This window comes from Myiozetetes cayanensis, unplaced genomic scaffold (assembly GCF_022539395.1).
Source record: "Myiozetetes cayanensis isolate MyiCay16 unplaced genomic scaffold, myiCay2020 scf2-11, whole genome shotgun sequence".
In the NCBI taxonomy this organism is placed as follows: domain Eukaryota; kingdom Metazoa; phylum Chordata; class Aves; order Passeriformes; family Tyrannidae; genus Myiozetetes; species Myiozetetes cayanensis.
In genome coordinates this window covers 79,784,231-79,811,790 of record NW_026087411.1, presented here as the reverse complement: position 1 = coordinate 79,811,790, position 27,560 = coordinate 79,784,231, and the positions used below count along the sequence as shown (strand labels likewise).

The window sequence follows — 27,560 nt, the reverse complement described above, 5'->3', positions numbered from 1 at the left end:
CATTTCCATGTGAAGGCTTGGAAACTCCTTTCAGTGTACTAAACATTCACCAAGGCTTCCTGTGAGCATTGGAGTTTGTCCTTTCGCTGCTAGCTGGATTTTCATCCCGTTTGACCTCCAGCAGCCGGCTGAAAGCCCATCTCCAACCCGACAGCAGCTGTCTTCGGGTGAAGGACGTCGGTGGTGCAGACGGGACAGCGGGTGCTGGGACGTGCGCGGGCGCAGGGCACTGCCTGGGGCCCGGAGAGCCCTGAGGAGGGGCGGAACACAGCCGGCAGTCCCGGGCAGCTGCCCTAAGCTCTCACAAACGCTCAGCAGATGCGGCGCACCTGCGGCTGCCGCGCCCGTCGGGCGGCCGGAGCTTGGCCGCGGGCGGGTCAGGGCCGGCGGCTCCCCGGGGCGGCGCGCAAAGTGCGCGATGCCCCCGCCGGCTCCCCCGCTCCCCGCCCCGAGAAAGCGGCGCGCCCCGTCCCTCCTCCTCCTCCGCCGCCGCCGCGGCCTCCCCCTCTGCGGTGCCGCGGAGCGGAGCGCAGCCCCCGCGGCATGGCGGTGCGTGCGGACGAGCTGTCCCTGTGGCTGTGGCTGTGGCTGTCGCTGTCGCTGTGGCTGTGCGCGGCGGCGGAGCTGCGGCTGACCCTGCTGCACACCAACGACGTGCACGGGCGGGTGGAGGCGCAGGGCGCGGGGCCGCGGCGCTGTGCGGGCGATGCCCCGGGATGCTTCGGCGGCGTGGCGCGGAGGGCGGCGAGGGTGGCGGCGGAGAGGGCCGCGCACCCCAACGTGCTGCTGCTGGACGCCGGGGACCAGTACCAGGGCACGGTGTGGTTCTCCCGCTTCAAGGGCCGGGAGGCCGTCCACTTCATGAACCTCCTGCGCTACGATGCCATGGTAAAGCGGGACGGGGGACGGCGAGTGGCGCGGCGGGGATGGGAGGTGGGGGGGATCTGCTCCCTCCTTTCCCTTGGGTGCTGGGTCTGTTCCTGCCCACTGCCGGTTTTTTTGCATTGCCGCCTCTTTGAACGCGTAACGCTGCATCAGAAAATTCTGTAGGTCATGCTAAAATCGTGACCACAGGCAGCGGGGAGGTAAGCGAGAAGAAGGGAAGTGATGTGCTAGGTGACGGGCTCCCGGCCGAATTAAGTCGTGAGCTGGAAGCCTCACGGGCAGCTACAAACCGGCAGATGATGACAGGGCTACGAACATTGTTGTCTCTTAGGAGAGTCAGGGGCTTGGGACAGGCAGGAGGCTGGACAGGCTCTGTTGGAGAGGGGTTGACAAAAAGTGGAAATGACCGCAGAAAAAGCCGGGCGAGGAGTCTGATCTGCGATGGAGGGGTTAACCCTGCCTGAGGCTCGTGGCCTGTCCTGCTTCGGTCCTGCGGGGAGGGACAGATGGCACATCCTGGCAGTGCTGTTCCAAAGGGTGAGGATTTTTAGTTTTCATCAATCCCACCCTGGTGGTGCCCAGTCCCACCAGAGCTGTGGTCATGACAGGCTGTAAGAGGTTGTGTGCAAGTGGCTCAGAGACTGTAACAGCTCATCGGTGAGGGGAGCTCTCTGAGACTGTGCCAGTCCTGTATCTTTACTCTGGTCCAAGTGCTGAGAGAAAGGTAGAATTTGAGGCTGAGATTGGAGGACATCACTCCATGCACTTAAATCTTTTCTCTCAGGGCAGTAGCTGATTTTGCTTGTGTACAACCCCAGAGAGGAGGTGAGAGATTAAAGCTACGTTTGAGAGTGACTGCATATTTATTTCATCCCAATTGACAGTTTGTGGGGAAAATCTTTTGGGCATATCAGATTCTCTGTCTTCATCTTTTTTTTGCTTTCTATGAAAAGGACTGCACTTTCCTTTTCCGGGTAAAAATGACTTCACTGTTTCTTCTCTCTGTCTCAGAACAGCTATGGAAGGGAAAGGCATGCCCCAATGCACTTTCCTAGGCTAAACACGCTTCATACCAGACAGACAGGTCTGTGAAAGGTGCTGCTCCCTGTTCACATGGCCTAATGAACAGGTTTTTAATTGTAAAACTAACATTAACAGGGTTTATCCTCCCAGTGGTGATGGGGAAGAGTATGTGTGTTTAGGACTCATCCTCACCAAGAGCTGGGGAGCACTTTATGGTTCTGCAGTGCAGAAATGGCTCGAGGTGTTTTTTCCTACATTTCTTCCCAAACCTTTCTGCTGTCTGTCCTTTCTCAGCCTTGTGTTTGCTGGTTTAACTGGTTCATGGGCAACTCTGCGAGCCTGTACAGTTCCTGATCGTATCACAAGAGGAAATTCTTTTAGGCAAAATCAGCAGTCTTGAAGTAGTGTTCAGTTTTAGAAACACATTATGTAGGATGCATCTGGTTTAGGATAGACCATGAGCTTTTTCATCAGAATAAGCTTTAAAAATAATCCCATACCATACCAGATAGCCAGAGGCATGTGCCTTAGGTGAAGTAGTCAACCAACTCAGATGAAGTTGTTCTCTGTGGAGGTGCTGCTTAATAACTTGAATAGAAGGGGACAGGATAGATGATATGATCAGCTATAGAAACTTTAGCACCTTTGTCTGCTGAGGACAGATGCTGAGTGTTGGGCAGTCCTGCAGCATCTGTTTTGAGCCTTCTGTCTGCAGACCAGGGTGGCTGGGGGGGCACAGGGAGCAAGGTAAGAGCCATGCTGCAGAAGGGTGAGCTAGTGCTTCTTTAAGCAAAATTTGGTAAGTCACATCCCTAACAGAAGGGGTGGGGATTATGAAAGTATTTGGAAGTGAGATACGGGAGTAGGATTACAAACAGGATGAAGGAGGGAGCATGAATCATAAAAGTTGCTACAGAATGCAGGCAGGAGCCATAGGAGGATTTAGGGCAGCCTGGAAGTGTTAGAGGTTTGCTCCAAAAATATGACAAATTTCCTTTTTAATTTTACCTTTTTCTCATTCATGCCTGTTATCACCTCCAGCCTGTTTTCTCCTGTTCCACTAGTTATTGCCTTCCAAAATTTTTCTTGGCACTAGCCTTGTTTTCTGGTGTAATTAAGACTAAAATCCAATTTAAATACCTCAAAGGCAGTAACTGGAGGGGTGATGGAAGTTTTCTAGCCTTACTTTTAAGTTGCATCCTTCTGTTAATTTTTATCCTGATTTAGAAATATTTTGAGGTTTGCTTCTTGTGAAAAGGAGGATTATATAATCACCTGCTGTGTTCCTGAATATTTTTCTTTATTCCCCCTTGTGACTTACACTTACACTGGCCAACGAATTCAGATCTGGTAAAGGGATATTGCACAGGTACAGAGTCGAACAAGTTCTGGATGTAAGGATAGTTAGTTAGAGTATAGGAACCCAAAATGATCCACAACCTCCTCCCCAAAGGAGGAGTTGCATCAAAAATAGAACTGTATTATTAGCCATCAGTGATTTCTCATGAACAAGAGACCGTATAACCACCCACACCATGGCATAACTTTTGATCAAAGCTTGTATCCTAATGGACATGAAATGATCCAAATGCAAGATACAAAGCCAAGAGAAACAAGGCTTCATAAGCGTTTGGTTGGGTTGTTTGGGTTTTTTCCTCCAAAAAACCTAGTGGCAATTATATCTAATTCGATTTCTTAACTCCTTTGCATCCTTTTTGCTTGGGGTTTAATTGCAAATTTAGGAGGAACAGAAGGCATGTGCATCATCCAAAAGGAAATAGCTTGTTACCATTTTGAGATGCTCTACCTGTCCATGGATATCTTTTCAGAACATCCAGACAGCATCAAAATGAGTGTCATTCTCTTTTCTTTTTCCTAATTTGTATTCTTTACACCAAATTAGATTGCAATTAGAATACAGTTAGAAATGGAATGTAGTTGTAGAGCATTGTGTCTTCCCAACTCAGGATTTTCTTAAAGATAGTTCTTGGTTCTTTTGGGAAAGTGCTGCAGCAGCATGCAAACAATTTGGCTCTTTCCCTGGGGTGAGTAGTGTTCTCACTAGCTGTCAGCAGGAGCAGTTGATTTCCAATGCAGGTTACTGCTGATACTGATTTTTTTCCACAGGGCCATTAACTACCTGCCTGTGAGGATAAAAGGAGTCAGGAGTCTTTGTCTCACCCCCAGAAAAGGCACTGCCAGTCAGTTGATCGAAATATTGAGCTTCCTGGCCTGTAGTTGCCTCAGGGTCCTAGTTGGATTTGAACGTGATCAGGGTTAATATATCCATTTGGTGAATAAAAGTTGGAGCAAGCACACAGAGGTTGTTTATCTTAGTGGAACAGAACAGTATACAAGCTTTAGATGATGAATGCAACTTTCCCAACTTAATCTTGGAGTAAAATTCCGAGCACACTTTTGCCTGGAAGAGTTGGCCCATTGGCTTAAATAGCTCTTACATGCTTTGCTCCAGCTGCCACCTGAAAACTTGTATGAAGTTATTGTGTACCAGGTTACACTGTTATCATGCTTCTGCAGAGACATCTTTTCATCTTTTCCTTCACTAACACCTAAATATGCTACAAATATGCTTGTGCGTATTGTGCTTCTGCAAAATGCCATCTATTGAGGTTTTGCTGGCTTATCACCAAACTTGCAGGCACAGGCATGTGGCAACTTAGGCTGAGCATGAAAAAGGGGCAGGTAGGAGAAATTTCCCTTAAGGAAAGTCCCTTTTCATCTGCTTAATCAACCTGGAACAACTAAATATCCTCATCTGGCTGGTGCTACCTTGCTAATAAATAAACTGGACTGCCACACACCCAGTGGGGATTTCTCCCTAACTGATAAATGTTAGAGCTTCCAGTAGGTAATGATATTGAAGCAGTATTTTCTTATTCCATGTTAAAGCACAGAAGAACCTTTACTAAATGCATAATAAACGTGTTTTAAAAACGGTAATCCTAGCACAAAACTCTTAAAATGCATTTTTACTTAAGGGTAACAAAAAAGCATCATTGACATCTAACAGTTCCTTCAGCATTTAAACAATGTATTTTCCATACACAAAATACATGTTTTCCTTTGTGGTTATTGTTAATCCTCTTTCTTGCATCTACAGGATGAAAAACTAGTGGGTTTTAATCTGGGACACGGTTACAAACACTTAGATAGGGTTTAGATTTGGACTTTTATTTCTGTATTGATGTAAGAGCAAATACCTACATCTAAAAAAACAAACAAAAAACCCCAAACAAACAAACAACTAAGAAAAACCAAACCAAAAAAAAAAGGCATTTCTGTGTTCGTGAGAAACAGGATTGTGCTGGTTTAGACAAGTTAAGGTTTTCTTCCCTAGAAATAGACTTTGTTTTCTCAAACATACCTGTATACAATATATAATACTATTTAGACTGAATATTTGAGGTAGGGTCTCATATTTTCTTCTTGCTTTTTGCAGGCTTTGGGGAACCATGAGTTCGATGAAGGTGTGCGTGGATTACTGGATCCTCTTCTTAAAAATGCTAATTTTACAGTCCTGAGTGGAAATATTAAAGGGAAAACTCCATTAGGGAATGAAATGATGAAATATGTTCATCCTTTTAAAATAGTTAATTTTGACTCAGAATCAGTAGGAATTGTTGGCTACACTACACAGGAAACTTCATTTCTTTCACAGCCAGGTATGTTTCCTTTAGAATATGTTTAAATCCTTTGTCACTCTTTTGTTACTTGCTTACTTTTTTGAATCAAAGATGAGTGTTTTCAGCTGAAAAGTCAGAAGTTTGTTTTATCAGTGTTTACTTGTATGGCTCAAATTTACCTGATTTTTAACCTTAAGAAAGCTTGTTAACATTAAAAGCCATTTTCATATAGACCTGGGTTATCTCTAAGAATAAAAGAAGGTCAGTGAGATTGCAAAAGAGCTGTGGGGCCTTTGGGGGTTTTATTGTTGTTTGGGTTTTTAAAGTTATATTTGGTGATATTTTTTTGTTATTTATCCATTTAAACAAAAGTTAAAACATGAATACAGCTTCTCTCTCGCATGAAATGTGACATTTCTCTGTGTGTTGAAATTTTGCTCTTGGATACCTCCATGCTCAAGCCCTATTAAAAACAAGGAGAGCTTCATATGTGTTTTTGAAGCAAAAGTTGCCCAAGATGTTTTTAGACTCTCAAAATATTTGCAGAAGTTAGACTACAGAAGGAACACCCATTCAGCTTTTACCACAATTGCTTCATTCATGAGTAAAATTAGAATTAATGAGGAAAAAGACTTCTCAATTGCTGACTATTTTTTCCAACATTTCAAGGGTTTTGGTTTGATGAGGGTTTTGTTTGGGTTTGTTTTTAGTAAAGTAAAATGATCTGGAACGAGAAACACATTTAAATCAACTGTAGGAGATATGAGTCACTGCCTGCTCAAAGCTCAGCCCACCTCTGACAAAAACAGACTTTCTTCCCTGGGTTTTGCAGTAGGGATGCCCTAAGCACTGGTTTAAAATGTTTTCACACCAAAAGGGGACTTCATATTATTATTTCTCTTTCCCTGTCTTGATAATACAGAAATAGTGACAAAAGGAATGTTCAATACTTTGAAGAAGTATTAAAATATAAAACTGTTCCTTCTATGCTTTTTAGTTCCAATGCTGTATTTTTAAACTGTCGAGAAGTGGATGTCTGAAATCCAAATAGAATTCTTTATCTCACTATTATTTTGCAGTGATATGGTTTTGTATTCCTATCTTTTTTTGCCCCTGACAAAAAAAAGAAAATTGATCTGTATTTTGTGTAGGCAATAGAGTTTCACATGTACTTGAGGGCATGAGGGTAGATATCATCTGACTCCACACTAAGTTTGAATAATAGACAGCCAATATAGTCCTTCATCAGGGATTAATAAAATCTATTTCCGCCCTTCTTCCAAACAACTCTGTTGGTGTGGTGACATCATCAAATTAACTTTCTTGCAAGTAAATATACTAGATGAAACTCTAGATAGTGTTGGAGGGATTCTGTGAAGCATTTGAATACATTTCCAATAACATTTAGGCATCATATCCAATGCCTCACTATGGTGAGACATTGTAACAGAGACCACAGCTAGAAAAAAAGCAGTGTTAAAAGGGAAGGCTTGTTAGCTCCATAGATGGAGCTGAAACATCCCTAAGCTAAGTATATCCCACTGTGTAACTGGGCAACAAGCAGAGCAAATTCTAACAGCAACAGTTATAGTGATCAGAGTTTTTATAATCTTCTGCTTGGCCTTCTCAGTGTGTGGAGGAACATTTTGGAAGCTCTGAAAAGGTGAATTCAGGGTATGTTAATGTAACTCAGTGACTATTTATCACCCATGACCTAGCAATCCTTCAGACTGATAAAATCATGGCAGGGGTGAGTCAGAGGCTAAATAGTTATCAACCTAGTTCCTTAATTCAATTAATAAGAGACGTCGGAATTTTAAATTCAGCACCTTGCTTATCTCTACGCACTTCTTCCAGATGATTCAGTTTTCTCAGCCTTTGTCTACTTTGGCATGCTGTACGCTCCTAGGGCATTCTCAAGGCAAACAGGAAGCTTGAGAGTGCTGAAACATGTGAATTCCTACATTACGAGTTTGCGTGGAAGTATTTTGTGAGTGTGATTTCTTGTATTGTTAAATCTTGATAACTCTCACACAACTATGAAATTACAACTTGTACTTTTCATAGTCTGATGAAAACAGTTATCAAGAGACTCGAACAGAGTATAAAGTCCTTAAATCTCAGTTTTTTCTATTGGGAAGGAACAATTGATCTCTGCTAAAGATAGTGTTAATGTTACTTTTGAAAACCATAGGGATGGGAAACACATTTATAGATTACACCCAATTGGCAATTTTTCTGAAGTTCTCTGTTTTGCTACATACAGTTATCTCAGCTGAATGCCCAGCCATTTTTTCCAGGTCCTGCAAGAGTTGTTCATAACTTGGCACATAGACAGCTGTCTGTGTCTTTGCTTTGCACCGATAATCCCCAAACCATCTTTCTAGTATTTGATGATAGCAACTCACTTCCTTTAGTTCTGCAATGATGTTTGGTCCACTGTCTTCTTGTATAAGGTTGAAACCCAAAGCTGCTTACTCTGTTACCCTCAGGACAGCAAAATATTTACTAAAACTATCAACTTGGCAGAGTTTTCAAAAATGGAGTTTAAATTCCATTTATTCCACTTTATCCTGGTTATCTTGCGTAATATTTTTAATGTGCAGCCAGTTCTTTTTCTTTGTTCATTTGTAGCACACTTTGGATGTTTTTTCTGAAACTCTACTTCCTTTAAAAAGAGAAGAGGATGGAACATCAATTTAATACCTTGAAAGAGAAGTGGAATATTGGCATGAGCAATAACTAACTTCTAAATAAGTTAGTTGTTTCAATTCAGATTGTTTTGAAAAATGCACAGATGACTGTTAAACAGTATATTACTTTCTTAGAGAATTGAGAACTGTGTAATTACTCTTACAGTCTACCCCTGTATAACTTTTGAACCTGCTGGCCCATTTCATCCAGTTACATCAAGTGCTGAGATGATTAGGATACAAAACTGTATGAAATGCTATGGCTAACTCACAGAGAGGAGGAGTAAGGAGCTCCTGCAGTCCCAAACAGAATTCCCTTTTTGAGGGCAAGGTGGATAGCAGACGATTGGTGGGAGGGTGGTTTGGCAGTGGGACAACCCACTGCAGCTCTGGTGTCTGCCTGTCTCCTGCCATAACAGTCCTGGGAGAGAGACAAGCTTATTGGCATGGGGCAGGCCTTCTTTTTCCCCTCATTATGAAAGTAGGTTGGTTTGTTTTCACATGTCTTCTCTACAAGTACCTGAAAGGAGGTTGTAGCAAGATGGGGAACAGTCTCTTCTCCTAAATAACAAGTGACAGGACAAGAGGAAATGGCCTTAAGTTGCACCAGGGGAGGTATACACTGGATTATTAGGAAAAAATTTCTTCATGGACAGGGTTGTCAAGCATTGCAACAGACTGTCCAGAGACAGTGGAGTCATCGTCCTTAGAGGTATTTAAAAGCCATGTAGATGTGGCACCTCGGGACGCAGTTTAGTGGTGGACTTGGCAGTGCTGGGTTAACAGTTGGACCTGACAATCCTAGAGTCATTTTCCAACCTAAATGATCTATGACTCTGTGGGTTTAAAATTAATGACAATATGTCTTCAGTGTATGGTGCATTTGTAGGCCACAGTGGCACAGAGGGATAACAGAGGTGGTGCTGATGGGGGAGAGTTTGGTTATCATGGACCACCTGGTTACGTGCCATGGGAGAAGTTAGCCTGCAGACAACTGAGTGCTAGCACAGCTAGTCAGTGGCTTGCTCTTGCTCTTCATTTGGAGAGCTCAGCTCTCCTTACGGAACTGGTCCCCACACCATGAAGCACATGGTAGTCGCAGCTGGTCCATGGCGGTGAGATGAGCATGTGAAGAGCCTACACTCAGCCAGGATTTCTCGGACTTCCCTCTGTGCCAGTAGCTCTGCATCAGGCCCAGCTTCTGTCAAACACAAGGATGTACAAACCAGGGCTGGAGCCTGGGGATTTCCTTCAGGCAGGAGAAGGAAGGCTAGGAGGGAATCAAATGCAGCCTTCCACTGGCATAAGGGGGTTTATAGAGAAGACAGGGACAGACTCTTCACAGAGGGGAATAGAAAGGACAAGAAACAATGGGCTCAAGTAATACCACAGGAAATTATGGTGGAACGTAAGGAAAAAATTTGTCATGGTCAGCGCAGTTAAGCCATTAAACAGGTTGCCCAGAGAGATTGTGGAATTTCAGCTTGCTTTGATGAGACCCTGAGCATCCTCATCTGGCTTTGAGTTCCTGTTTTGAGTGGGGTTTGGACTACATGGCCCCAGGAGGTCCCTTCCAACCTCAATTAACTTATGACTCTTTAATTCTAAGAAGAGGTCCACAGGAAGAAAATGTGGGGATGCACTGCACAATTCACTCTGCAATGTGCAGTACAGATATTCCCTCTGGCAGTAACAGTACTATTCAATGGGTGTGGTGGTGAACCAATTTATGTAACCCTCTTTTATCTCTTCCATTGTAGCAGCTTCCTCCTCATTTCCTGAGACATTTTGCAGTGGATTGCGAATTCGTTTCACTTCTGCCTTTGTTATGAAATAATGTAAATCTTTTGACTTTAAAGGCACATTTCAAATGGTTCAATCAAAAAACTCTGCGGGAAGGAGAGGAATTAGGTAGAGGAGAAATTGGTGGAAACGTTACTCAGTTGTCTTCAGCGGAAAGCTTAAGTTTACAGTTGGTTGACTCTGTTCTTAAACTCTATTCTTAAAACTTTGTCAAAGAAATTAGTTTCTTACATAGGAATTGTTTTTGTGCAACCCAAAACACTGTGCCCAGGATAAAAGCACCTGCTCATCTAGTGCTCATGTAGCTGTTTGTCATGTCAGAATAACTTCAGCATGCACAGAAACCTTGCTGAAAGATTGTGAGTTTCCCAGCATTGTGGTCTGGAAAAGGTCGCTCCTTTCCAGACTTTCTGTTCTTTTTGTTCTTGTTTTGGGACGGTATTTCAGATGTGTGCTGTGCTGTATTGGTATTACTGAGAGTGGTTCACATTAGGTGAGATAATTTTTATAAAAAGGCAATTCGGAGTTTAGTAGAGAACTTTGAAGAAGCTGCTGTTTAAAGTCTCAGGAGAGGGGATAAGGGAAAGAACAAAATGAGAGTGGAGTAAAAAGAAAGAGCGATTTAACTTGGGAGAAGATAGAAGATCTCAAGGAAATTGAATTCGGGAAGAAAAAAAGTATAATAGATTACAAGTGTTTATACGCAAACACTGACATAGTTTCCTTTTTCTACTTAAATAATAAAAACCATTCAATTTTCGACCCTATATTTGGTGTCACTGATTTTTTTATGGAGTTACAAGTTATTTAGTCTAGGCAAGTACATACAGCTTTGGGCAGGAATGTTGTGTTAGTCTAAGCACACAGGTGCTCCTGAAAGACTCGAGAACATCAGATCTGGAGTTTGAACCAACTAAGGACATTTGAAAGCCACTGACATTCAAAGTTCCATTAACTATGCAAACTATTATTTGATATCAACTACTTTTTTTTTTAACTAGTAATTGAGGTACTTCATAATTTTTTTTTTTTAAGGGGATGATATAATCTTTGAAGATGAAATTGAAGCGTTGCAAGTGCAAGTGGATAAGCTTACTGCGATGGGAGTGAACAAAATAATTGCACTAGGACATTCTGGTTTTACCGTGGACAAAAATATTGCCCAAAAAGTGAAAGGAGTGGATGTTGTGGTTGGAGGACATACAAACACGTTTCTTTACACAGGTATTTTACTTCTTACTAAAATGTTGCTTCTACAGCAAAGCTGAAACTGTTTCCTCTTTACACTCTGAGAACTTTCACCAATATAGTTTACTGCTGGCTGCAGTCAGCCTGATTCTTTGCTGGTACATATCCATAACTTCCATGGAAGGAACCAATTCAAAACAGTCTGTGTACACAAGGTACCATAACTCACTGAAAGGTTCCTTAATGCTGTGGGTGTTCAAAGTGACCTATACAAAGTGGGAGGGAGGAGTAAAGATAGTAACGCTGATAAATTAATGCTAAACATACTGTACCTGTTTCAAGCTCACACCTATAACGGACTAAATAAGATGTCTATTTTTAAACTTGTATGTGATTTAACCTGAAAAATCAATCTTAAAAGACTTCCAGAATGGTACCCACATCAGTTTTGTCTAGAATCTGATTCTGTATTTATATGTGTCCATTACCCTGCCATTAAAACACTTTTCCCAAGTTTCCTCTGTGTCTTTCAGTCCCACTTTTAATCTCTGAATTTATTCTTTTCTCTAGAGTTAGATGTGATTCTAGAGACAAGCACTGCTGATCTGATTTCTCCTGCAGTAATGCTACTTTAGGTGAAACCTGTCATCAACAGCTTTCCCAGCACTGCTGCCTTCCCCATTCCAGCATGTAAAGACATAAGTAAAAGAATGGCTGTTTCGTTGTTCTGTTTGCTTCAGTTTTTTAAGTTCATTAAGTTTAGCAGAAACTTCAATAACTGATTGAGACTATAATGGGAATTTTCTGTAATTTTCAGAAAAATTTCCAGGGGGATAGCACCATGTACCCTAGGAACTTAAACACTTCAAAGGTTTGCACTGTCCATTATCCTCTCCTCTCCCTATTCATCTCCTCTCTGTTTCTCATGCCTTTGTCTCATCTGGTCTCTCACCTTTTGTTATCCCACTTGTTAAAAAGAAACAACTGCATGCCACAGTTATGCATTAAGCAGATCAGAATATCTCCTAAATTTGACCTCAGGGAGTAACCTTGATGACTAAGCTGAAGGCACAAAGCATTTACACACCTACCTACAAGTAAGAGGTCACAAACACTTTGCATGGGGGTGCAGCAGAGAAGTGGCCAAACTGGAACAAACCACAGGACCAACTATCCTAATATCTTGTCTGTAAGAGTGACCAAGGGGGAAGGGTGAGGGGACTGGAGAAGGCTGTGGAGACCCTTTACTCAGATCTGCCCCCACTTCCCACCAGCTTGCATCTCAAGGACTCCCTAAGACAGAAGTGGTGTCTTGATATTTACTAGCTCCACTGGAATGTTTCTTTCCTGACCTTGCCCCATCTCCTCCTAACTACATTCAGCTTTCACAACAGCCTGTAGCAGGGCGTTCCACCGCTGACCTGCACATCCTGCAGAGACCATGGTCTTATCCGTGTGCAGTCTGCAATTTTACCAAACTGTTTTTGAGATGGGAGAAACAAGGATACATGCCGTATTCAAAGTGCGGATTTACATTGTGGATTTACACAGTGGAATTGTTGGCTAATGCCTGTTGAGAGATTGTGCCTCATAGTGGTAGCCATAGCAGTCAAAATACCTTAGTGGGCGTGGTCCAAAGAGGTGCCACTTGACACAATTTGGAATCGTGATCTGAAGTGCTCCAGGAGTTATCTCAGTTCATATCCTGTCTAGATCTGTAGTTCACATGCACATCTCTTGTCATCCCAGAGAGTACCCTACTGTCAGACTGGAGACTAGGTCAAGCTGTTCCATCCCCCCCATCTGAAGCTGTCCAAGATTCACAAGGCCAGAGAGAGCACACAGCATGAGACTCTGCAGCCTTCGGGTTAAAGAGCTCAGCTGGGAGTGAGTTCTGGTCCCTTTTCCAAGGCCTCTGCTGTTTTGATAAAACAAGACTGTCTTACTTTTTTTATGTATACTGGCAAGGTAAGAAAAATAAAAAAAGGATTAATGTCTGGGGGAGATGCACCAAAAATATATTTATTTATTTATTTATTTTCAAAATATGATTTTTTATAGAAAGTGATCTGAATATATAATTTTTATCCCACGTGCTGTGAGGCACATGCTAATTCATTCAGGAGCATCATGAGTGCATTTGTGAACCATTCCCTGTTGAGTCAAAGCCATCAGCCAAAATTCACGGTGGAATAACTGTGTCTGTGGAGGTGATTTCCCGGCAGAGTAAAACATTTAATTTGAAGTGTCTCTGTGTGTGTGTGTGTATATTAAGCCTATAAGCTCTCATTTAAATCAAGAGGTGTAATCAATAACTGGCAGTAGAGTTTAGGAGAGTGTTTCAGCTTAGTCTAAGCAAAGATGTACCAGCTGGTCAGCTGAATCTTTCCGTCGTGGAGGTTTAGAGACATACTGCTCATGCCAATTTATTACCTCTATAGAGGTATCTTAATGTAAGGGCTTAATGTTGGACTAGTCCAACCTGTCTGTAAGGCATTTGCCAATCTCTGGTTTAACCTCAGATTATATGGCAAATGTTGTCTTGACTTGTTCAGATGTGCCAACACTGGGTTTGTAGAACTTGTTCAAACAGTAATGGTAATTTTGTGTTGGAGCAGTTTAATTTCTGGTTCTGATCAGAATGGATCAAAATGATCCATTTGAAAATGCAGTGTATTGGCTAAAGCAGGGTAAGAAGATAGAAAAGTGTTACAGGTTCTTCCGTTACCCAGCATGAGTTTGTGCATTTGTAATGGAACAGCACCTCACACTTTGACTGAGATGGGTGCATGAATTCTAGTGCTGTGTTCTTCGGGGATAAGATGCACTGAAAGGCCTTTGCATGTCAGAATAAATATATCCATCTTACAATGGAATAATGTCATAGTGGTAATTAATCCTGCAAGGAAGTATCAGTATCAGAAAGTATTTCAGAAAGCAAGAAATGAGTAAGGCTCTGGACAAGCACTTAAGCATGCAGAGCTGACGTAAACTAAAATGAAAACCAGAAAAGAATAACTTTCTAATGCTTTGCTCATTAGATGGCTACAGAACAGCAAGTTCCAAAACCCCCAAAGGCACTTTTGCATGCATAAAGCCTGTAGAGTTTGTATTAGCTACAGGTTTTCTTAAATTCTTCCCAAAATAAATGAATAATTAAGTGGTTCCACCACTCTGTTGTCCAGGCTGAAAGTAGGAAAACTAGTTCTGTGGTAAGTTTGGTTCAACTTGCAGTTTATTACAGCTATTCTCCCTGGAGACGAGGAGGGATTAAGAGCAAAATATGAATCATACTGGACTTCTAGAAGGAACATTTGTCATGCTGCTTATCTTAGGATTTCATATTATGTAAACAGCTGTAAATCGAAGGAAACAAGTTGTTCTGTGAGCAGTGGAAGTAAGGAGCTCGCTTTCCTCTGGATCCACATTCTCTGCACCTGCTCCCCCGTGCTGCCACCCCAATGGCACCCCAGCTCTCACCAGCAAATGGATGGGAAATACCACCCACTTTGGGACAGGAGAAAGCACCAGGCTTTGAGAGGACTCTGTAGTGGGGCCTGCCATGCAGCTCATGATGACTCTCAGAGCTGCCCAACCTTGGTTCTTCCCTGATAGTGGGGTAGAAATACTGACAGGAGTAACACCAGAGAGAGATACCACTCAAATTATGTTGTCAAGGAGACAAGGCTGCTACTCTTGAGACAAGGGCTGTGCTGTGTAGTTCTAGCTTTCTTTGCCTCTTTTCCCCACTGTGCCATTTTTTAATTCTTTGGTAGCCTATGCCAATTGAGCTGAGATACTGCCTTGCTTTAATCCATCTGTTTCCAAGTCTTACATCTAATCAGTTTTCAGACTTTGCAGGTTGATAAGAGTTCCGTGACCATGGAACTCTAATGCTTATGAAGTTTGTTTTTGTGGGGGGTTTGCAGCCTGTCTGAAATTTTGTAGGCTGCTGAGTCCAGTCAAAAAAAAAAAAAAATCAGTTGGCCGTATGCACAAATTCTTGCACCTGCTTGTAGGCATCCTGACTGCATATTAACCATCACAATAGTTCAGACTTTTTCGTATCAAGTCCTATGTATGTTTTACGAAGATTCTCATTTTCTGTCTGATGCAGAATAAAGTAGTGTGAAGGCTCAATAAACTTTTCACCCAGAGGCTGGTATGTTTGCATTACTGAGAGTTTTAGATTGCAGTGGTTGGAATGAAAAGTTCCTTTGTTGCTACTGTGACATGATGTCATGGAGGACTGTGCTGTCACACTTAACTTGAAAAACACTGTGGCAGTTATTCGAGTTCGTGTCCTGAAAACAAAATTGCCTCTTATGAAATAACTGAACAATCAAATGTGTGCTTGTCGTCCAATGCATTCATTGTCGTTTCTGCCTTATATCCTATTTGGGTTTTTTTAAGGCTGGGAAATGTTTGAAATGACATTCTAATAATTCCTTGAAGGTCACATAAGCTGAACACTGACTTTACATGTTTATTCCATGCAGGCACCCCACCCTCTACTGAAGTGCCAGCTGGCCCATATCCATTCATGGTTGACTCAGATGATGGGAGGAAGGTGCCAGTTGTACAGGCTTATGCTTATGGAAAATATCTTGGTTACTTAAATGTTACATTTGACAAGAAAGGAAATGTAGTTGAAGCAGTTGGGAACCCCATTTTGCTGGACAGCAGTATCCCTGAAGGTATGTGGACTAGACATTTGAATTTGCCTGCAGCACTCTGCTACAATTCAAGTCTTGTTATGTTAAATACAGTGTCAAAGATTTCAGTTTTCTTCCTGAGCTTGCTGTTCTCTTCTGTGTAGGGTTCAGCCTGTGTTGCAGTTGAATATGCACATATTCAGTGTGTGGTTTTATTTATTTAAAAACCCTGAAAGTCCTATTGTAGGATTTCAGGTGATACACTACCTTACCATTTTGTAGAACTCGTTTTAGCTAGTTGTGTAGTTATGATTTAAAAGATTATGAGCACTAATTTACACTGTTTTGCCAGAGACTGGGTTCTTCAAAATAGAGTTTAGTGCAATATGGGAAAGTGGAAATGTTCCAGAAAAGACTTGGAATACTCTACCAATGTGCAAATATAATACACAAACCCATGACTTCTTGTTTTCAGTGCTAAGTGTGTTCAGTGTTTTAGATCTGAAACATTCAAAGAACTGGGAGGAGGAGAGTCTCTTTGTCGCTTTTTGTTTGTAACTCTGAGCTCTGCTACTTGTTTCTTTGTCAGCTCTGTAATTAGTGGGGCTGGTTCTCTAGCCTTTGTTTTTTCTCCAGTGTTTGCTGCATGAAGTTCTGAGCTTTTATAAGACTCTCTAGGTTCTACCTGAGTATTTGTAAAATAAATCCTTTAAAAATTATCTGTTCATAGATATTTGCTGTGTTATTCTCAGAGAGCTATTGATGTAATGAGATGATGTAAAGGGAGTTTACATTCTCTCTCTAACATCAGTAAAAGTAAAAATTCAGATATATCAGTGCTGTCATTTTATAAATGATGCTCTTGTTGACACATGTAAGCAAATTGATTAAAACTAATAGCTGATATAAAATAGTTGTGATACCTGTCCGCATATACAAGTATCCTTGGTTTTTTTCCTGAAATAATTAAATTAGCACATGACAGACGGATGTGCATAGAGAATTAATTTCTATAAAGGGTTTATTCCTTGACATTGACGTTGGAGCTAGTTTTACTTTTAGCACAACAAACAGGGGAAAAAAATGATATCAAATAAAGACCAACCTCACTTGTATATTCAAAATTCTCTCACTTGTGACAGTAGGTACTAGAAAGCCCATCACTCAGAGGTCAGAACAGGACTGGACAAAAGTATTTGAAAGTGTTACAGAGGAGATAATCTTGCTGTGGCACAGGACTAGCTTGTTCACTTGATTGTCCCATCCTGCCTTCTCCCTTTACAGGCATTGTTTGAAGTGAATATAGATGTCATTTGATTGAGAATCCTTTAGGGAAAGTGTAACATTTTAGAATCATGAACAGGTTAGTTGGTTTTTTTCTCCTAAGGTTTGTATTCACTGAAGTGTCACTGATATGAGTGAGGTATGTGCAATGCTTATTTTACACTTGTCTATTACTTTATAGATGAGCACATTAAAGATGAAGTGGAAAAATGGAGAGAAAACCTGGGGAATTATTCTAAAGAGATTGGAAAAACTAGTGTTTACCTGAATGGTACAAGCCAAGCATGCCGTTTCCAGGAATGTAACATGGGAAATTTGCTTTGTGATGCCGTGGTAAGATGTTTCCACCACAGGTGGCAATGAAGGGGTTAATCCAGAGCTATCAGATGAAATGCTTCCCAGCCTCCAAACCATCAGCACATGGACTCTGTGCTGCTTTTCAAAACTGTAACACGTCCCTGGGAAGACCTGGCAGAAGCAAGGCTATAATGAATCTTGCTGTATAAAGTAAGGAGCAGTTTATTCTTTGTGTAAAGCCTCACACAGAGAACAGCTTGTTAACAGCTGGCTCTGGGGCTGCAGTTTTAAGGGACGTGGCATTCTGATCTAAGACCCCATTCCTCAAAGAGCAGAGCTCAGCTCCCCTGCCCCACTCCTGCCTCACTCTGGGCCCCTGTTCATGGCACTTGCCCTCTGCCCCTTTCATTACCCACTGGGCTCTGCTGCCACTTTAACGCACAAGCACTGGAAAAAAGTCTGGGTCATGGTTTCTGCCAAGTTGCTGATATGAATTGTCCCCCTGAGAAGCCCAAAAGTTGCCTGCTGAAGCAAAGTGGGGGGAGAGGCCATACACACAGCCAGGCACAGAACACCCCAGCCCAGAAGGAGCCACCAGCCCCTGCGGCATCCTGCCAGGTACCACTGGACTTCAGCAGTCCCGGAACACCAGAAAGTCTCTTTACAAGAACTCACTTCCAGTTTTTAAACTACCTGGTTTTGATTGCTTTACTGCCCTGCATCAGCACCATTTCCTTTGGGTGTTTCAGGGAAAAGCATTCACTACTGTGAAAGTTTCCAGAAAATGAGCTTTGCCCTAAATGTCCTGCAGTATTGCCACAAAGTCAAGGGCCAATTAATAATCATGAGTTTTCATTTAGATATGTCCCCAAAGCTATTTATCCAGTCCTTGTGATTGCTTTTATTGTAATCCTTCAAATATTTCTTAGTTCACGGGCTAATTTACAAATCAGATTAATATTTGGGAATTCCGTGTACAGTTCTACTAGAATTGCAGCACCTTGCTTTTTCTTTCTGCTAGACATTAAAATATTTTTATTGGAAAAAAATATGAACAAATGTCTTGGCCTTTTTCCATCTCAAAGAAATTAACTCCGTAATCTTTCAGAAGTCTGTAGATTTTCTTGCTATGCATTTTATCTCAGGGGGTGTCAAATTCTACTTTAGTTAAATCCATGTCTCCAGACAACCACCTGCAGTCATCAGTGGATACATTGATGTCTCTTCACATCCTTTGCTTTCCAAGGCACATTCTACACTTGCTTTCCTGTCTGCTAACATGTGTTCAGGGGTATGAAGGTAAAAAACAGACCCTCCTGTTCCATGACCTCTAATATTTAGAGTTGTCCTGAGAAACTGAGAGATTGAGAATTGTAGAAGGCTGATTGAACGCTTGTTCTAGATCAAAACAGAGGTCCATTTAGTTCAACGATATGAATCCAGCAGTAGCCCAGGTATTTTACAAAGGACTTCAAAGGAACTCAGATGTGAAAAGGCTGTGAAATTGGTAACAGCACTGTGTGAACTCTTCTTTTAAATTGCCTCTGCTCAGGGCTGGGAAGTTGCAATCCATTCTTTGATTATGAGTTATAAACATGAGCGTGGATCTGGCCTCAGGGAATATCTTTGATGACTTAAGCTGAATACACAAAGCATTTATACAGCTGCAGGTCAGAGATTGCCAACACTCTGCCTAGGGGTGCAGCAAAGAAGTGATCATCCATCCCAATGTTTTGTCTCCAAGACTGAGTGAGGATGGTGGGAGAGCAGCATACTCCTGGACAAACCTGTGGAGTTGCTGTACTCAGATCTGCCTGTTTCTCCCACCAGCTTATAGCTTGGGGATTCCCCAAGCCAGAAGTGCTCTCTTGATATTTACTAGCTCAACTGTAACTTCTGTTCCCTGAATTTGCCCCATTTCCCTTTGCCTTCCTTCAGCCTTCACAACAGCTGGCAGCAGGGTGTTCCACCACTGACCTGCACATCCTGCAGGGACCTTGGTCTGCCTGCTGCTGCCCACTGGCTGGATAACTGCTGGAGGTCAAGTGGTCCTTGCACTGGAACACTTGGTCCCTGTCCACCTTTACATCACTCCTGACTTTACAGGCTTCTCAAATATTTCCTTCTGTTATCTCTTTACCAGGTCAGACAGTCCAAGCCTACACTGATCATTCTATGTTCAGAAGTTTTTCTCTGTCTTTGGCCATCCTCATTACCCTCTCCAAATCTTTCTTAATTTTTTATCATTCTGGAAAAGAAGAAAACACATAGATTACTATCCATCCTCCACGTCTTCTTCATTTTATAGGCTTCTGTCATGTGTTTCATGTATGTCTCTGTGAGACTGAAGTCATGACCATAGTCACTCCTGTATGGAAACCAGTCAGTCCCTTCCATTATCCTAATTTATTTTCTCAGCCTTTTCCTGTTCTACTCAGTTATATCTGAGAATTAACACTGTAGGCTTATCATCCTTATGCAGCTGCATAAATACCTGGCCTCCACTTTCTTTACTACTTAGGATGACACAAGCAAATATTATCCTGTTCTAGCATTTCACCAGAGCCTTGACACCATTGGAGACGTTGCTGTGCAGAGACTTTCTGACCTAGTATGCCTGTTTCCTGTTCCTCCACTGTTCTACATGCCAAGACCATTCCAAACATTAAAAACCAACCATAGAAAAGCCAAAAAACTTAATTCCTTGCAACATATGAGAACTACAATAATTTACTGCTTCTCCTGAGTGTTTTTAACGTACACTAATACTTAAGGTCCTCTTCCCTTCTCAGTTCTCCAAATATGCTTAAATTATTTGTCTGTATCACAGTCACTGGAATCAAAGAATCACTTTTCCTTTGTTCAGCTGACCTGCCCTGGCCATGACGTAGACACACAGACTAGAGGACACACAGACTATTTTGTTAAAAACCAAAATACTTACTTGGATTTTTTAATAACTGTTTTACAGTGGTACTGAAGTTAATGTCAAAAATATAAAACCTTTCTATCTCTTTTCATCTCAGACTCTATCTGGTATAAATTTCCAGAGCTTAGAACAAGTGAAGATAAAATCAGTTTCTACATTTTCCTTTGGTAGCTTTATGAAAATGTCGGGCGTCCGGATAAAAAATCGTGGAACCATGTTTCAATGTGCATCCTGAATGGAGGTGGGATACGGTCACCCATTGATGAACAGAGCACTAATGGTACGTAAAATTACAAGATGAATGACAGCTTTATCAGAAGAAGGAATCAAGTTATGCCAGCCTGAAATACAGTTTTAGTTATGCCTTGTTTCAATGGGATTTGCACAGCGTTTGGAAGTGTTTTCAAACTTTCTCAAATGGTTATACATCATTAGAGCACAACTGCACTCAGATATTGACAGAAGTCTCTAGCATTGTTTGTACACAATGCTTTTTATAACTTCCCTCTCTCTTTGCTGCCTTGGAATAAAGACAGACCTCCTACTGTACAGGGTCATCCAGTATGGTCGCTGGGAGCCTTCAGTAGTCTGCTGTAGAGTAAGTAAAATCTGGGTTTTTCTGAATGCTAAGGTTTTAACACTCTTTATTTTCCTGATACCACATAAATGAAACCTGAAAACAAAAGCTTTTTCAGTTTAGCTATATCTTTCTGTGGGACTACTAGAGTAAATCTCAACCAATTGGAAAAAATTGCCCGACCTTGTAGGAAAAGCTGTGTTTCTTCATCTTAGGTTGGTGGTTTGTCATCTCTTTTAGTGGTGGTGTTTGAATAGCAGAACATGCACTTACATCAAACTCTGATTTATTGGTCTTGATTCTTACCGGATGATAAAAGATGCAGGTTCTTTGTTTGGGACAATATATATGATTTTCACCTCTACCCACCCTCATTTTCTTAAATTGCATTTGCCGTGTTCCTTGTCAAAAACTTAAATTCTAAAATAATTCTGTAAACAAGCAAACAAATGAGTAAGAAGTAAACAAAGTCTCCTTCCCCCAGGCAGCATTACTATGGAAGATTTGCTGTCTGTTTTGCCATTTGGAGGTCGTTTTGATATGGTGAGGTTAAAAGGCTCCACTCTGAAAGAAGCCTTTGAGCACAGTGTGCGTAGATACGGAAGAGGAAGTGGAGAGCTGCTGCAGGTTGGAGGTACGTTTTTTACTTTCCTTTTCTCGGTTTTCCAAACCAGCTATCCCTCCTGTTGGCCTTGTTTATTACACCTGGAAGCCTCCTTTTAAGAATGGAAGTCAAGCTGGCCATATATCTTAAGATAGCTCTGTGTCTTGTACATGCTGGCCAGCTAGCGCTGTTTATCCTGTGTATGTTTAATGGAGACACTGCAGCACACAGGCCACCTCTGTTCCCTTCAGCAGAGACAGTGTTCCCAAGTTGGTTCCCGAACCCACAATGATATCAGTTTAACACTTCAGTTAACTAGAGGAAGATATAATTTAGTGTAGCTGTAACACAGAAGTAGCTACAACAAACCCCAGTTTTCAGTTCTTCACTGGCAGCCTACCTGAAACCCCAGACTGGATGGCTGTACCAGTTATTGCCAAGTGTCAGTTTACCAAAATAATTTTGTGCAATTCTCTAATGATTGCTGACAGTTTCAGAGTTTGTCCAAGTGGCTACAGAATTGCTCCAGTGAATTACTAGGTATTTTATGGATGACCAGTTAATATCAAAAACCTACTTATTTCTTGAATTGCAGCTCTCTGTATGTTTACCCAGATGTGTACCAGGCATGGTAATAAACATGACATGTTTATTCCTGGTCTCTCTGATGCAGTGTCGATTTTATTGCTTATATGGCAGAAAAGCTAAACTTCAAGCTAAACTCTCCCTCCACAAAGCCCAGCAATGGGGGCACATACCCCCACCATGGGATCTCAAACCCTCATGTGCCACAGACACAACCCATGTCTGGCACTTTCATGGGTAAGTCACCATATTTTTAGATACTACTAAGGTAAAGCAGGAGCAAGTTCTGCTTTCTGCCTCCTTACAGAAAGAGAAGACAATCAGTAGCTCTGGAAAGGGTTCAGGACAGAAGATCCTGAGCAGGAAGAGCGCCAGGGTTGGAAAAGCCTCTGTGCTTTGGATGAGCTTTAGTGGCTTCCTGATCTGCAGATTCTTGGCAATGCTGTTCTGGGGTCCTGGCTCTCCCCAAGCTTTGATCAAGGCTCACAACTAGAAATGTTGCTTCTCCTACAGCGAGTAGAAACCGCAAAGTAAAGCCCTGGTTTTTCTATTTTCAGTACAGTACCTATTACCCGTAACAGCTACCAAGTTATGGTGGCTGGCTGGCTTTAAAAAAAGTAATTTCAGCCAACAAGCCAGGGGAATGAGAAAGCATGTGACTACAGAAATAAGGGAAGGTATTTTCATCTTGCAGCATCCTAATCCCATGACTAGTAATTTCCTTCTGTGGAGTAATGATGAGAACAAGCAGATAAGTAACTGAGGTGGGACAGTGCTTCAGCAATTCTTATTCTCTTGAATTTTCTTGTATAAAAGTTGTGTAGTGTGCAAAGAATAAAAGGCATTAACTGGCGTAATTCAGAGCAACACAACCTCTCAGTCACAGAAACTAATGCAAAGAATCAGCTAAAGATGAGGGTGCTGCACAAAGTGACATTCCAACGTGTATTTTTGTAGGCATCCATGTGGTCTACGATCTTTCCAGAGCCCCAGGAAGCAGAGTTGTTAGCTTAGAAGTGCTTTGCACAGCCTGCCGAGTCCCAGCCTACATCCCACTCCAGATGGATGAAATATACAATGTGACTCTTCCATCCTATATGTTATTTGGAGGAGATGGCTATCATATGCTGAAAGACAAAAACATGGGATACAGTAAAGGTAAGTGGGATGCAGTAAAGGTCAGTATGGGCACTCATAGAGCAGCAGACAATTCCAAGAAGTTAAAAGAACTTTCTACAGTACTGGTCTCAGACTTCGTGTCTTTACTGGTTTAAATTTGCTTCTAATCTGATAGCTCTGGTTTTGGTTGTAGCCAGCAACTTTATTTTAACTTCTTCAGTGAAATCACAAGTCTCAAAGTGAAACTGAGCCTTACCAGTACAGCAGTGCTCAAGGAGCACTTCTAAGGTCATGGTAAACCACAAAAGCAGCAAAACTTGCACCATGGAGACTGCATCTTATGTGTACTGCCTTGTACTGCCTGCACACCTGGTTTGTTAGACCTTGAACTTCCACTGTGTAGAAGTATTCGGAAAGACAGAATTGTCACCTCTACTGCTAAAGGACATGCAGCTCAGGCAAGCAACACAGAGGGTGAAAATTACAACCTGCTCTGCAGGAATTAGCCTGCCCATCCAGAACCAGTGGGATTCTCGAGAGTCCTGCAGGCAGCACTATGAAAGGTGCTACAGACACCACGCCAGAGAGGTAGAAAGGAAGTGTTTTATAATGCTAAGTTAAGGTCCTCTAAAGTTGCATGTGAAGTGTTAGAAGCTCAGCGTTTGTACAACTGACATGTCCACCTTCTTCGAGAAACTAAAATGCTGAGATTAGAAGAATGTAATGCTGTATTAAAAAACCCCACAAAAAACAAATAACAACAAAAGCATTTTAAGATCACATCTACATTTTGCCAAACTTTAATTTTGTATGTCCTGCTTCTGGATGATAAAAACACACTTTTACCCCCAAAAATCTTGCTTTTGGACCTTTGTTATAGACTATTATTTTGTTTCTACAGGTGTTTCAATTTAAAATTGATTCTCACAGGTAGGACTGGTATTTTAGATCAGGTTCAACCTACAGCTTGTAAATTTAGAGAAGCTGTAGTTTTCAGTAAATATCCATGTATGCAGAAATAAATACCCAGAGGTATAAATCATTACTAATAATGAAAGGGAACAACTTGTAAAGTCTTCCAGTATAGCAAGGGGGTAAAACTATAACTACTGTTAGGATGGAGGACTACACTTCAGGATTGTAAGAGCTTGGATCAGAAGGGGCTTGTGACATCGCTGGCAGCAGTTACTGAAGAGGGTCTTCCACTGCAGAAACTCCACGTTATACTTTGTGTGCACACAGCAGCGCACAGACTAGAAGTTCCTCCTAAAAAAGTAAAGTTAAATTTGAGAAGGTGATAGCTCTGCCAGGTCTACAGCCCTCTATCCCAAACAGGTAGGACACTATCTCAGTCTACCTAAAACTGATTGGAAATAAGTACTGTAACAGATACAAAGCAAGACAGGCAATGCAAAGAGAATTTTTTTTTTTTGTATTTTGTAAAATACAAGTTGCTACCAAAAATTCTGGCTACAAACCACACAGGTGATTTGAACTCTCCACACTCCTACACAGTCTCGATGTGTACTAAATTAAGCACTGCAAGCCACAGAAACCAGTTTAGAACTTGAGCTAAAACTGCAATTTTAAGACAGTTTCTTAAAGAACTCTTAAGAGCTTGGCTGCTGCAGAGAACACTTTTTTATGTTTGTTTGTTTAGGTGAACCCGATATTGAGGTTGTTTCCCGCTACCTACAGAGAATGAAGAGAGTTTACCCAGCAGTTGAAGGTCGAATAAAGTTTTCTTCTGGAAGTCTTAACAAAGCAAGTCTTACCCTGATCTCTGCACTGTTCACTGTAACATTCTTGCATACTTGATTGTTGCTCTCTATGGGTTTTTTTGGAGGAAGAAAGAAGAGACGATGCTGATGAAGGGAAAAGAAGAACTGTTCTCTTGCCTCTTTTCTTCCACCTTACAATGAACAAGCAGTGAGGTTGCTACATGTTAGCAGTACGCAGCCCAATCCATTGTCTTTTATCTTGTAGTGCATCGAAGCACTCTGTGCAGAGTGAGGGGGCAGAAGTCATGACTTCTCTTGGTCTGAATCCGCAGATACCCAGCAATTTGGTTTGAGGTTTCAAGAAACAAAGTGCCAGTGAATACTTACTGCTCAATCATAAAGCAATGACAAACTGTAATGGGGTATTTTTAAACTGTCAAATTCTCTTAGATGCCTTGGATAATGAGTTAAGAACCTGATTCCAGTAATGTAAACAAGCTTCTAGGAATGGATTTATTATAGGTGTATATTCCTTTCTTTGATCTCCACTCAGGGTTAAAGTTTTCAAACCTAATTATTTCTACTTTGCTTCCAGTCATATTTATCATACCTACACCAATATCTGAAAGAGCTGGATTAAAATCAGTGCCATGAAAATTATGAGGTCCATTTAACATACAATTTTTAAAAGTTTTTGGTTTAGTTTTGAAGATGCAGCATCTCATGTTTTCCATTAGTAAAGGATGCAATGAAAGCTTGATTTTGATAAATTTTAACAAATTAGTATTATTCATTCTTTAATATGACCAGTTTGGGGACTGTATCTAGAGCAAGAACATAATCTATGACTGTGTTTCATATATATATATATGCTCAATTTTTTACCTTTTCCAAAGAACAAAGCACAGGACTCCTGCCTGTTACTCTGTATCAGCAACATTCCCAGATAATGTCAGATATAGGCATTGACTCCTGCAGCACTGTGGCATCCTCTGGAAATAGCCAAGGTAATGGGGCTTTTTACAGCATAACCCAGTTTTATGATAACTGTGATTATACCTCAAAAGTCCGTCTCTTCTATGGGAAGGCTGTGTTTAAAAAATACTGCTGTAAATACAGGTTAGTGAGTATGAAATTAAAAATCAGACTAAATGCTAAGTGTACACTTCTGATGCTTTATCAAGAAGTGATTGATTAAAATGAGTGCAAACAACCATTATTTTTTCTAAGTTCATTCACACTGAGAGTTTTAACATCAATGTGTTTTCATATTGTTCAATGCTGTTTTAAACTGATTATCAGTGTTTTGAATAAACCCGCTTTGTTTTTCTGGAAAGCTCACTACACTCTTTTTCAACCCTGAAGCTACTTGGCTCTTAAATTCACTGCACCTGCAGATTTCAAGGAGAAGGTGCACTAAGATTAACACTCAGTATGTTTAAATTTCGAGAGCTTATTCATTTCCACATACATTCAAAAGTTGTGCATGAAAAGCTCTGGACTACACAGCTGCTGCAACAGGACCACAAATGACCTTGTCACACTACTTGTTACATCCTGGCATTGATGGTTTGCCAATACCAGTCCTTAAAGGAGTTAATTTACAGAATGGTCTTACCCAAATCAACATAAAACCAGTAACAGAGAGGGCACTTATGGACCAAACTGTACCTGCAAACCAACATTTAGAGTTGTAACACAACTCCTTTGGCATAGCCAGAGAGAAGAGAAATAACAATATTACCTTCCTTTCACAAAGAGAAGGAAAAGGCTTGCAATAGTAATACAGACAGATAACACAAACTGTATTGACAAAGAACACCAATGCTTCATTAGGTTGGTTTGTAGCAAAGGAGAAAATGAGTACTGTCTAAAAATAAAAACTGAGGGATGCCTACTAAAGTATTGCTGTATTGTTCTGTGAGTAAAGCTTGTTAAAAATCCACACATGAAAGTCCATTTCAAAGTCTCTTTTATAAAGGCTGGGCCAACAAATTAAGATTTACAGGAAAAATCTTCCACCCAATTTTATAGGTATAAATTTTTTAAAAATGCTGTGAACAGACTTGCATCCTGGGATGCCAGATGTCAGAAAAAACCACAACAATCCCAGGTAAGAAACTGCAGAAAAATAAAGGCTAAGGTAAAAGTCAAAACCACTTTTCACACCCATTATTACTTTAAGAATGCTTTAGATTTGAAGGTCAGGTATTACACAGACTTAATTACACGTTATTTTCCATGCTCACAGAGAGCACGAAGGCCAAAGATAGTTTTGAGATTATATATATGCAATAGATTCAATCATGTAAATTCGTTGTTTTAAAAAATAGTAAAATTTGTTAAGACAGTTAAAAATAATGAGAGCATTCTACAACTTCTTCCAAACATTTTTTTCTACATATCCTTTAAGGAAGACATCCAGTAATTGCTCTTTTGGTAAAGTGTAAGTTGGCTGATCTCCCAGCTGCTTTATTTGATGTCATCCTATAATTTCATACATGGAGAGATTTGGGGGAAATTAATTTGACTTTTACTTTTAAAACAAATTTT

At 41.2% G+C, this 27,560-nt stretch overlaps 1 protein-coding gene across 2 annotated transcripts; it reads left to right on the top strand.

Annotated features, from left to right (window-relative positions):
* Positions 1-528: 528 nt before the first annotated feature.
* NT5E (5'-nucleotidase ecto) lies at positions 529-27,556 on the top strand. Of its 2 annotated transcripts, XR_007629100.1 has the most exons (10): positions 529-888; positions 5,369-5,591; positions 11,084-11,272; positions 15,736-15,933; positions 17,357-17,508; positions 20,573-20,681; positions 21,463-21,612; positions 23,125-23,325; positions 24,947-25,220; positions 25,295-27,556. XR_007629100.1 is itself a non-coding variant. In XM_050316566.1 (9 exons), the coding sequence occupies exons 1-9, from the start codon at positions 544-546 to the stop codon at positions 25,102-25,104; spliced, it is 1,725 nt and encodes a 574-aa protein (XP_050172523.1). In that variant the 5' UTR covers positions 529-543; the 3' UTR covers positions 25,105-27,556. The 2 variants fall into 2 exon arrangements, 1 of the variants encoding a protein (XP_050172523.1); XM_050316566.1 differs by having other exon boundaries at positions 24,947-27,556.
* The last annotated feature ends 4 nt before the right edge of the window (positions 27,557-27,560 follow it).

Bases quoted from the DNA above. Each gene is read 5' to 3' on its own strand.
- NT5E (XM_050316566.1), top strand. From the start codon at position 544: ATGGCGGTGCGTGCGGACGAGCTGTCCCTGTGGCTGTGGCTGTGGCTG. The intron at 5,592-11,083 runs GTATGTTTCCTT...TTTTTTTTTAAG, and splicing joins TTCATTTCTTTCACAGCCAG to GGGATGATATAATCTTTGAA. The intron at 11,273-15,735 runs GTATTTTACTTC...TATTCCATGCAG, and splicing joins AAACACGTTTCTTTACACAG to GCACCCCACCCTCTACTGAA.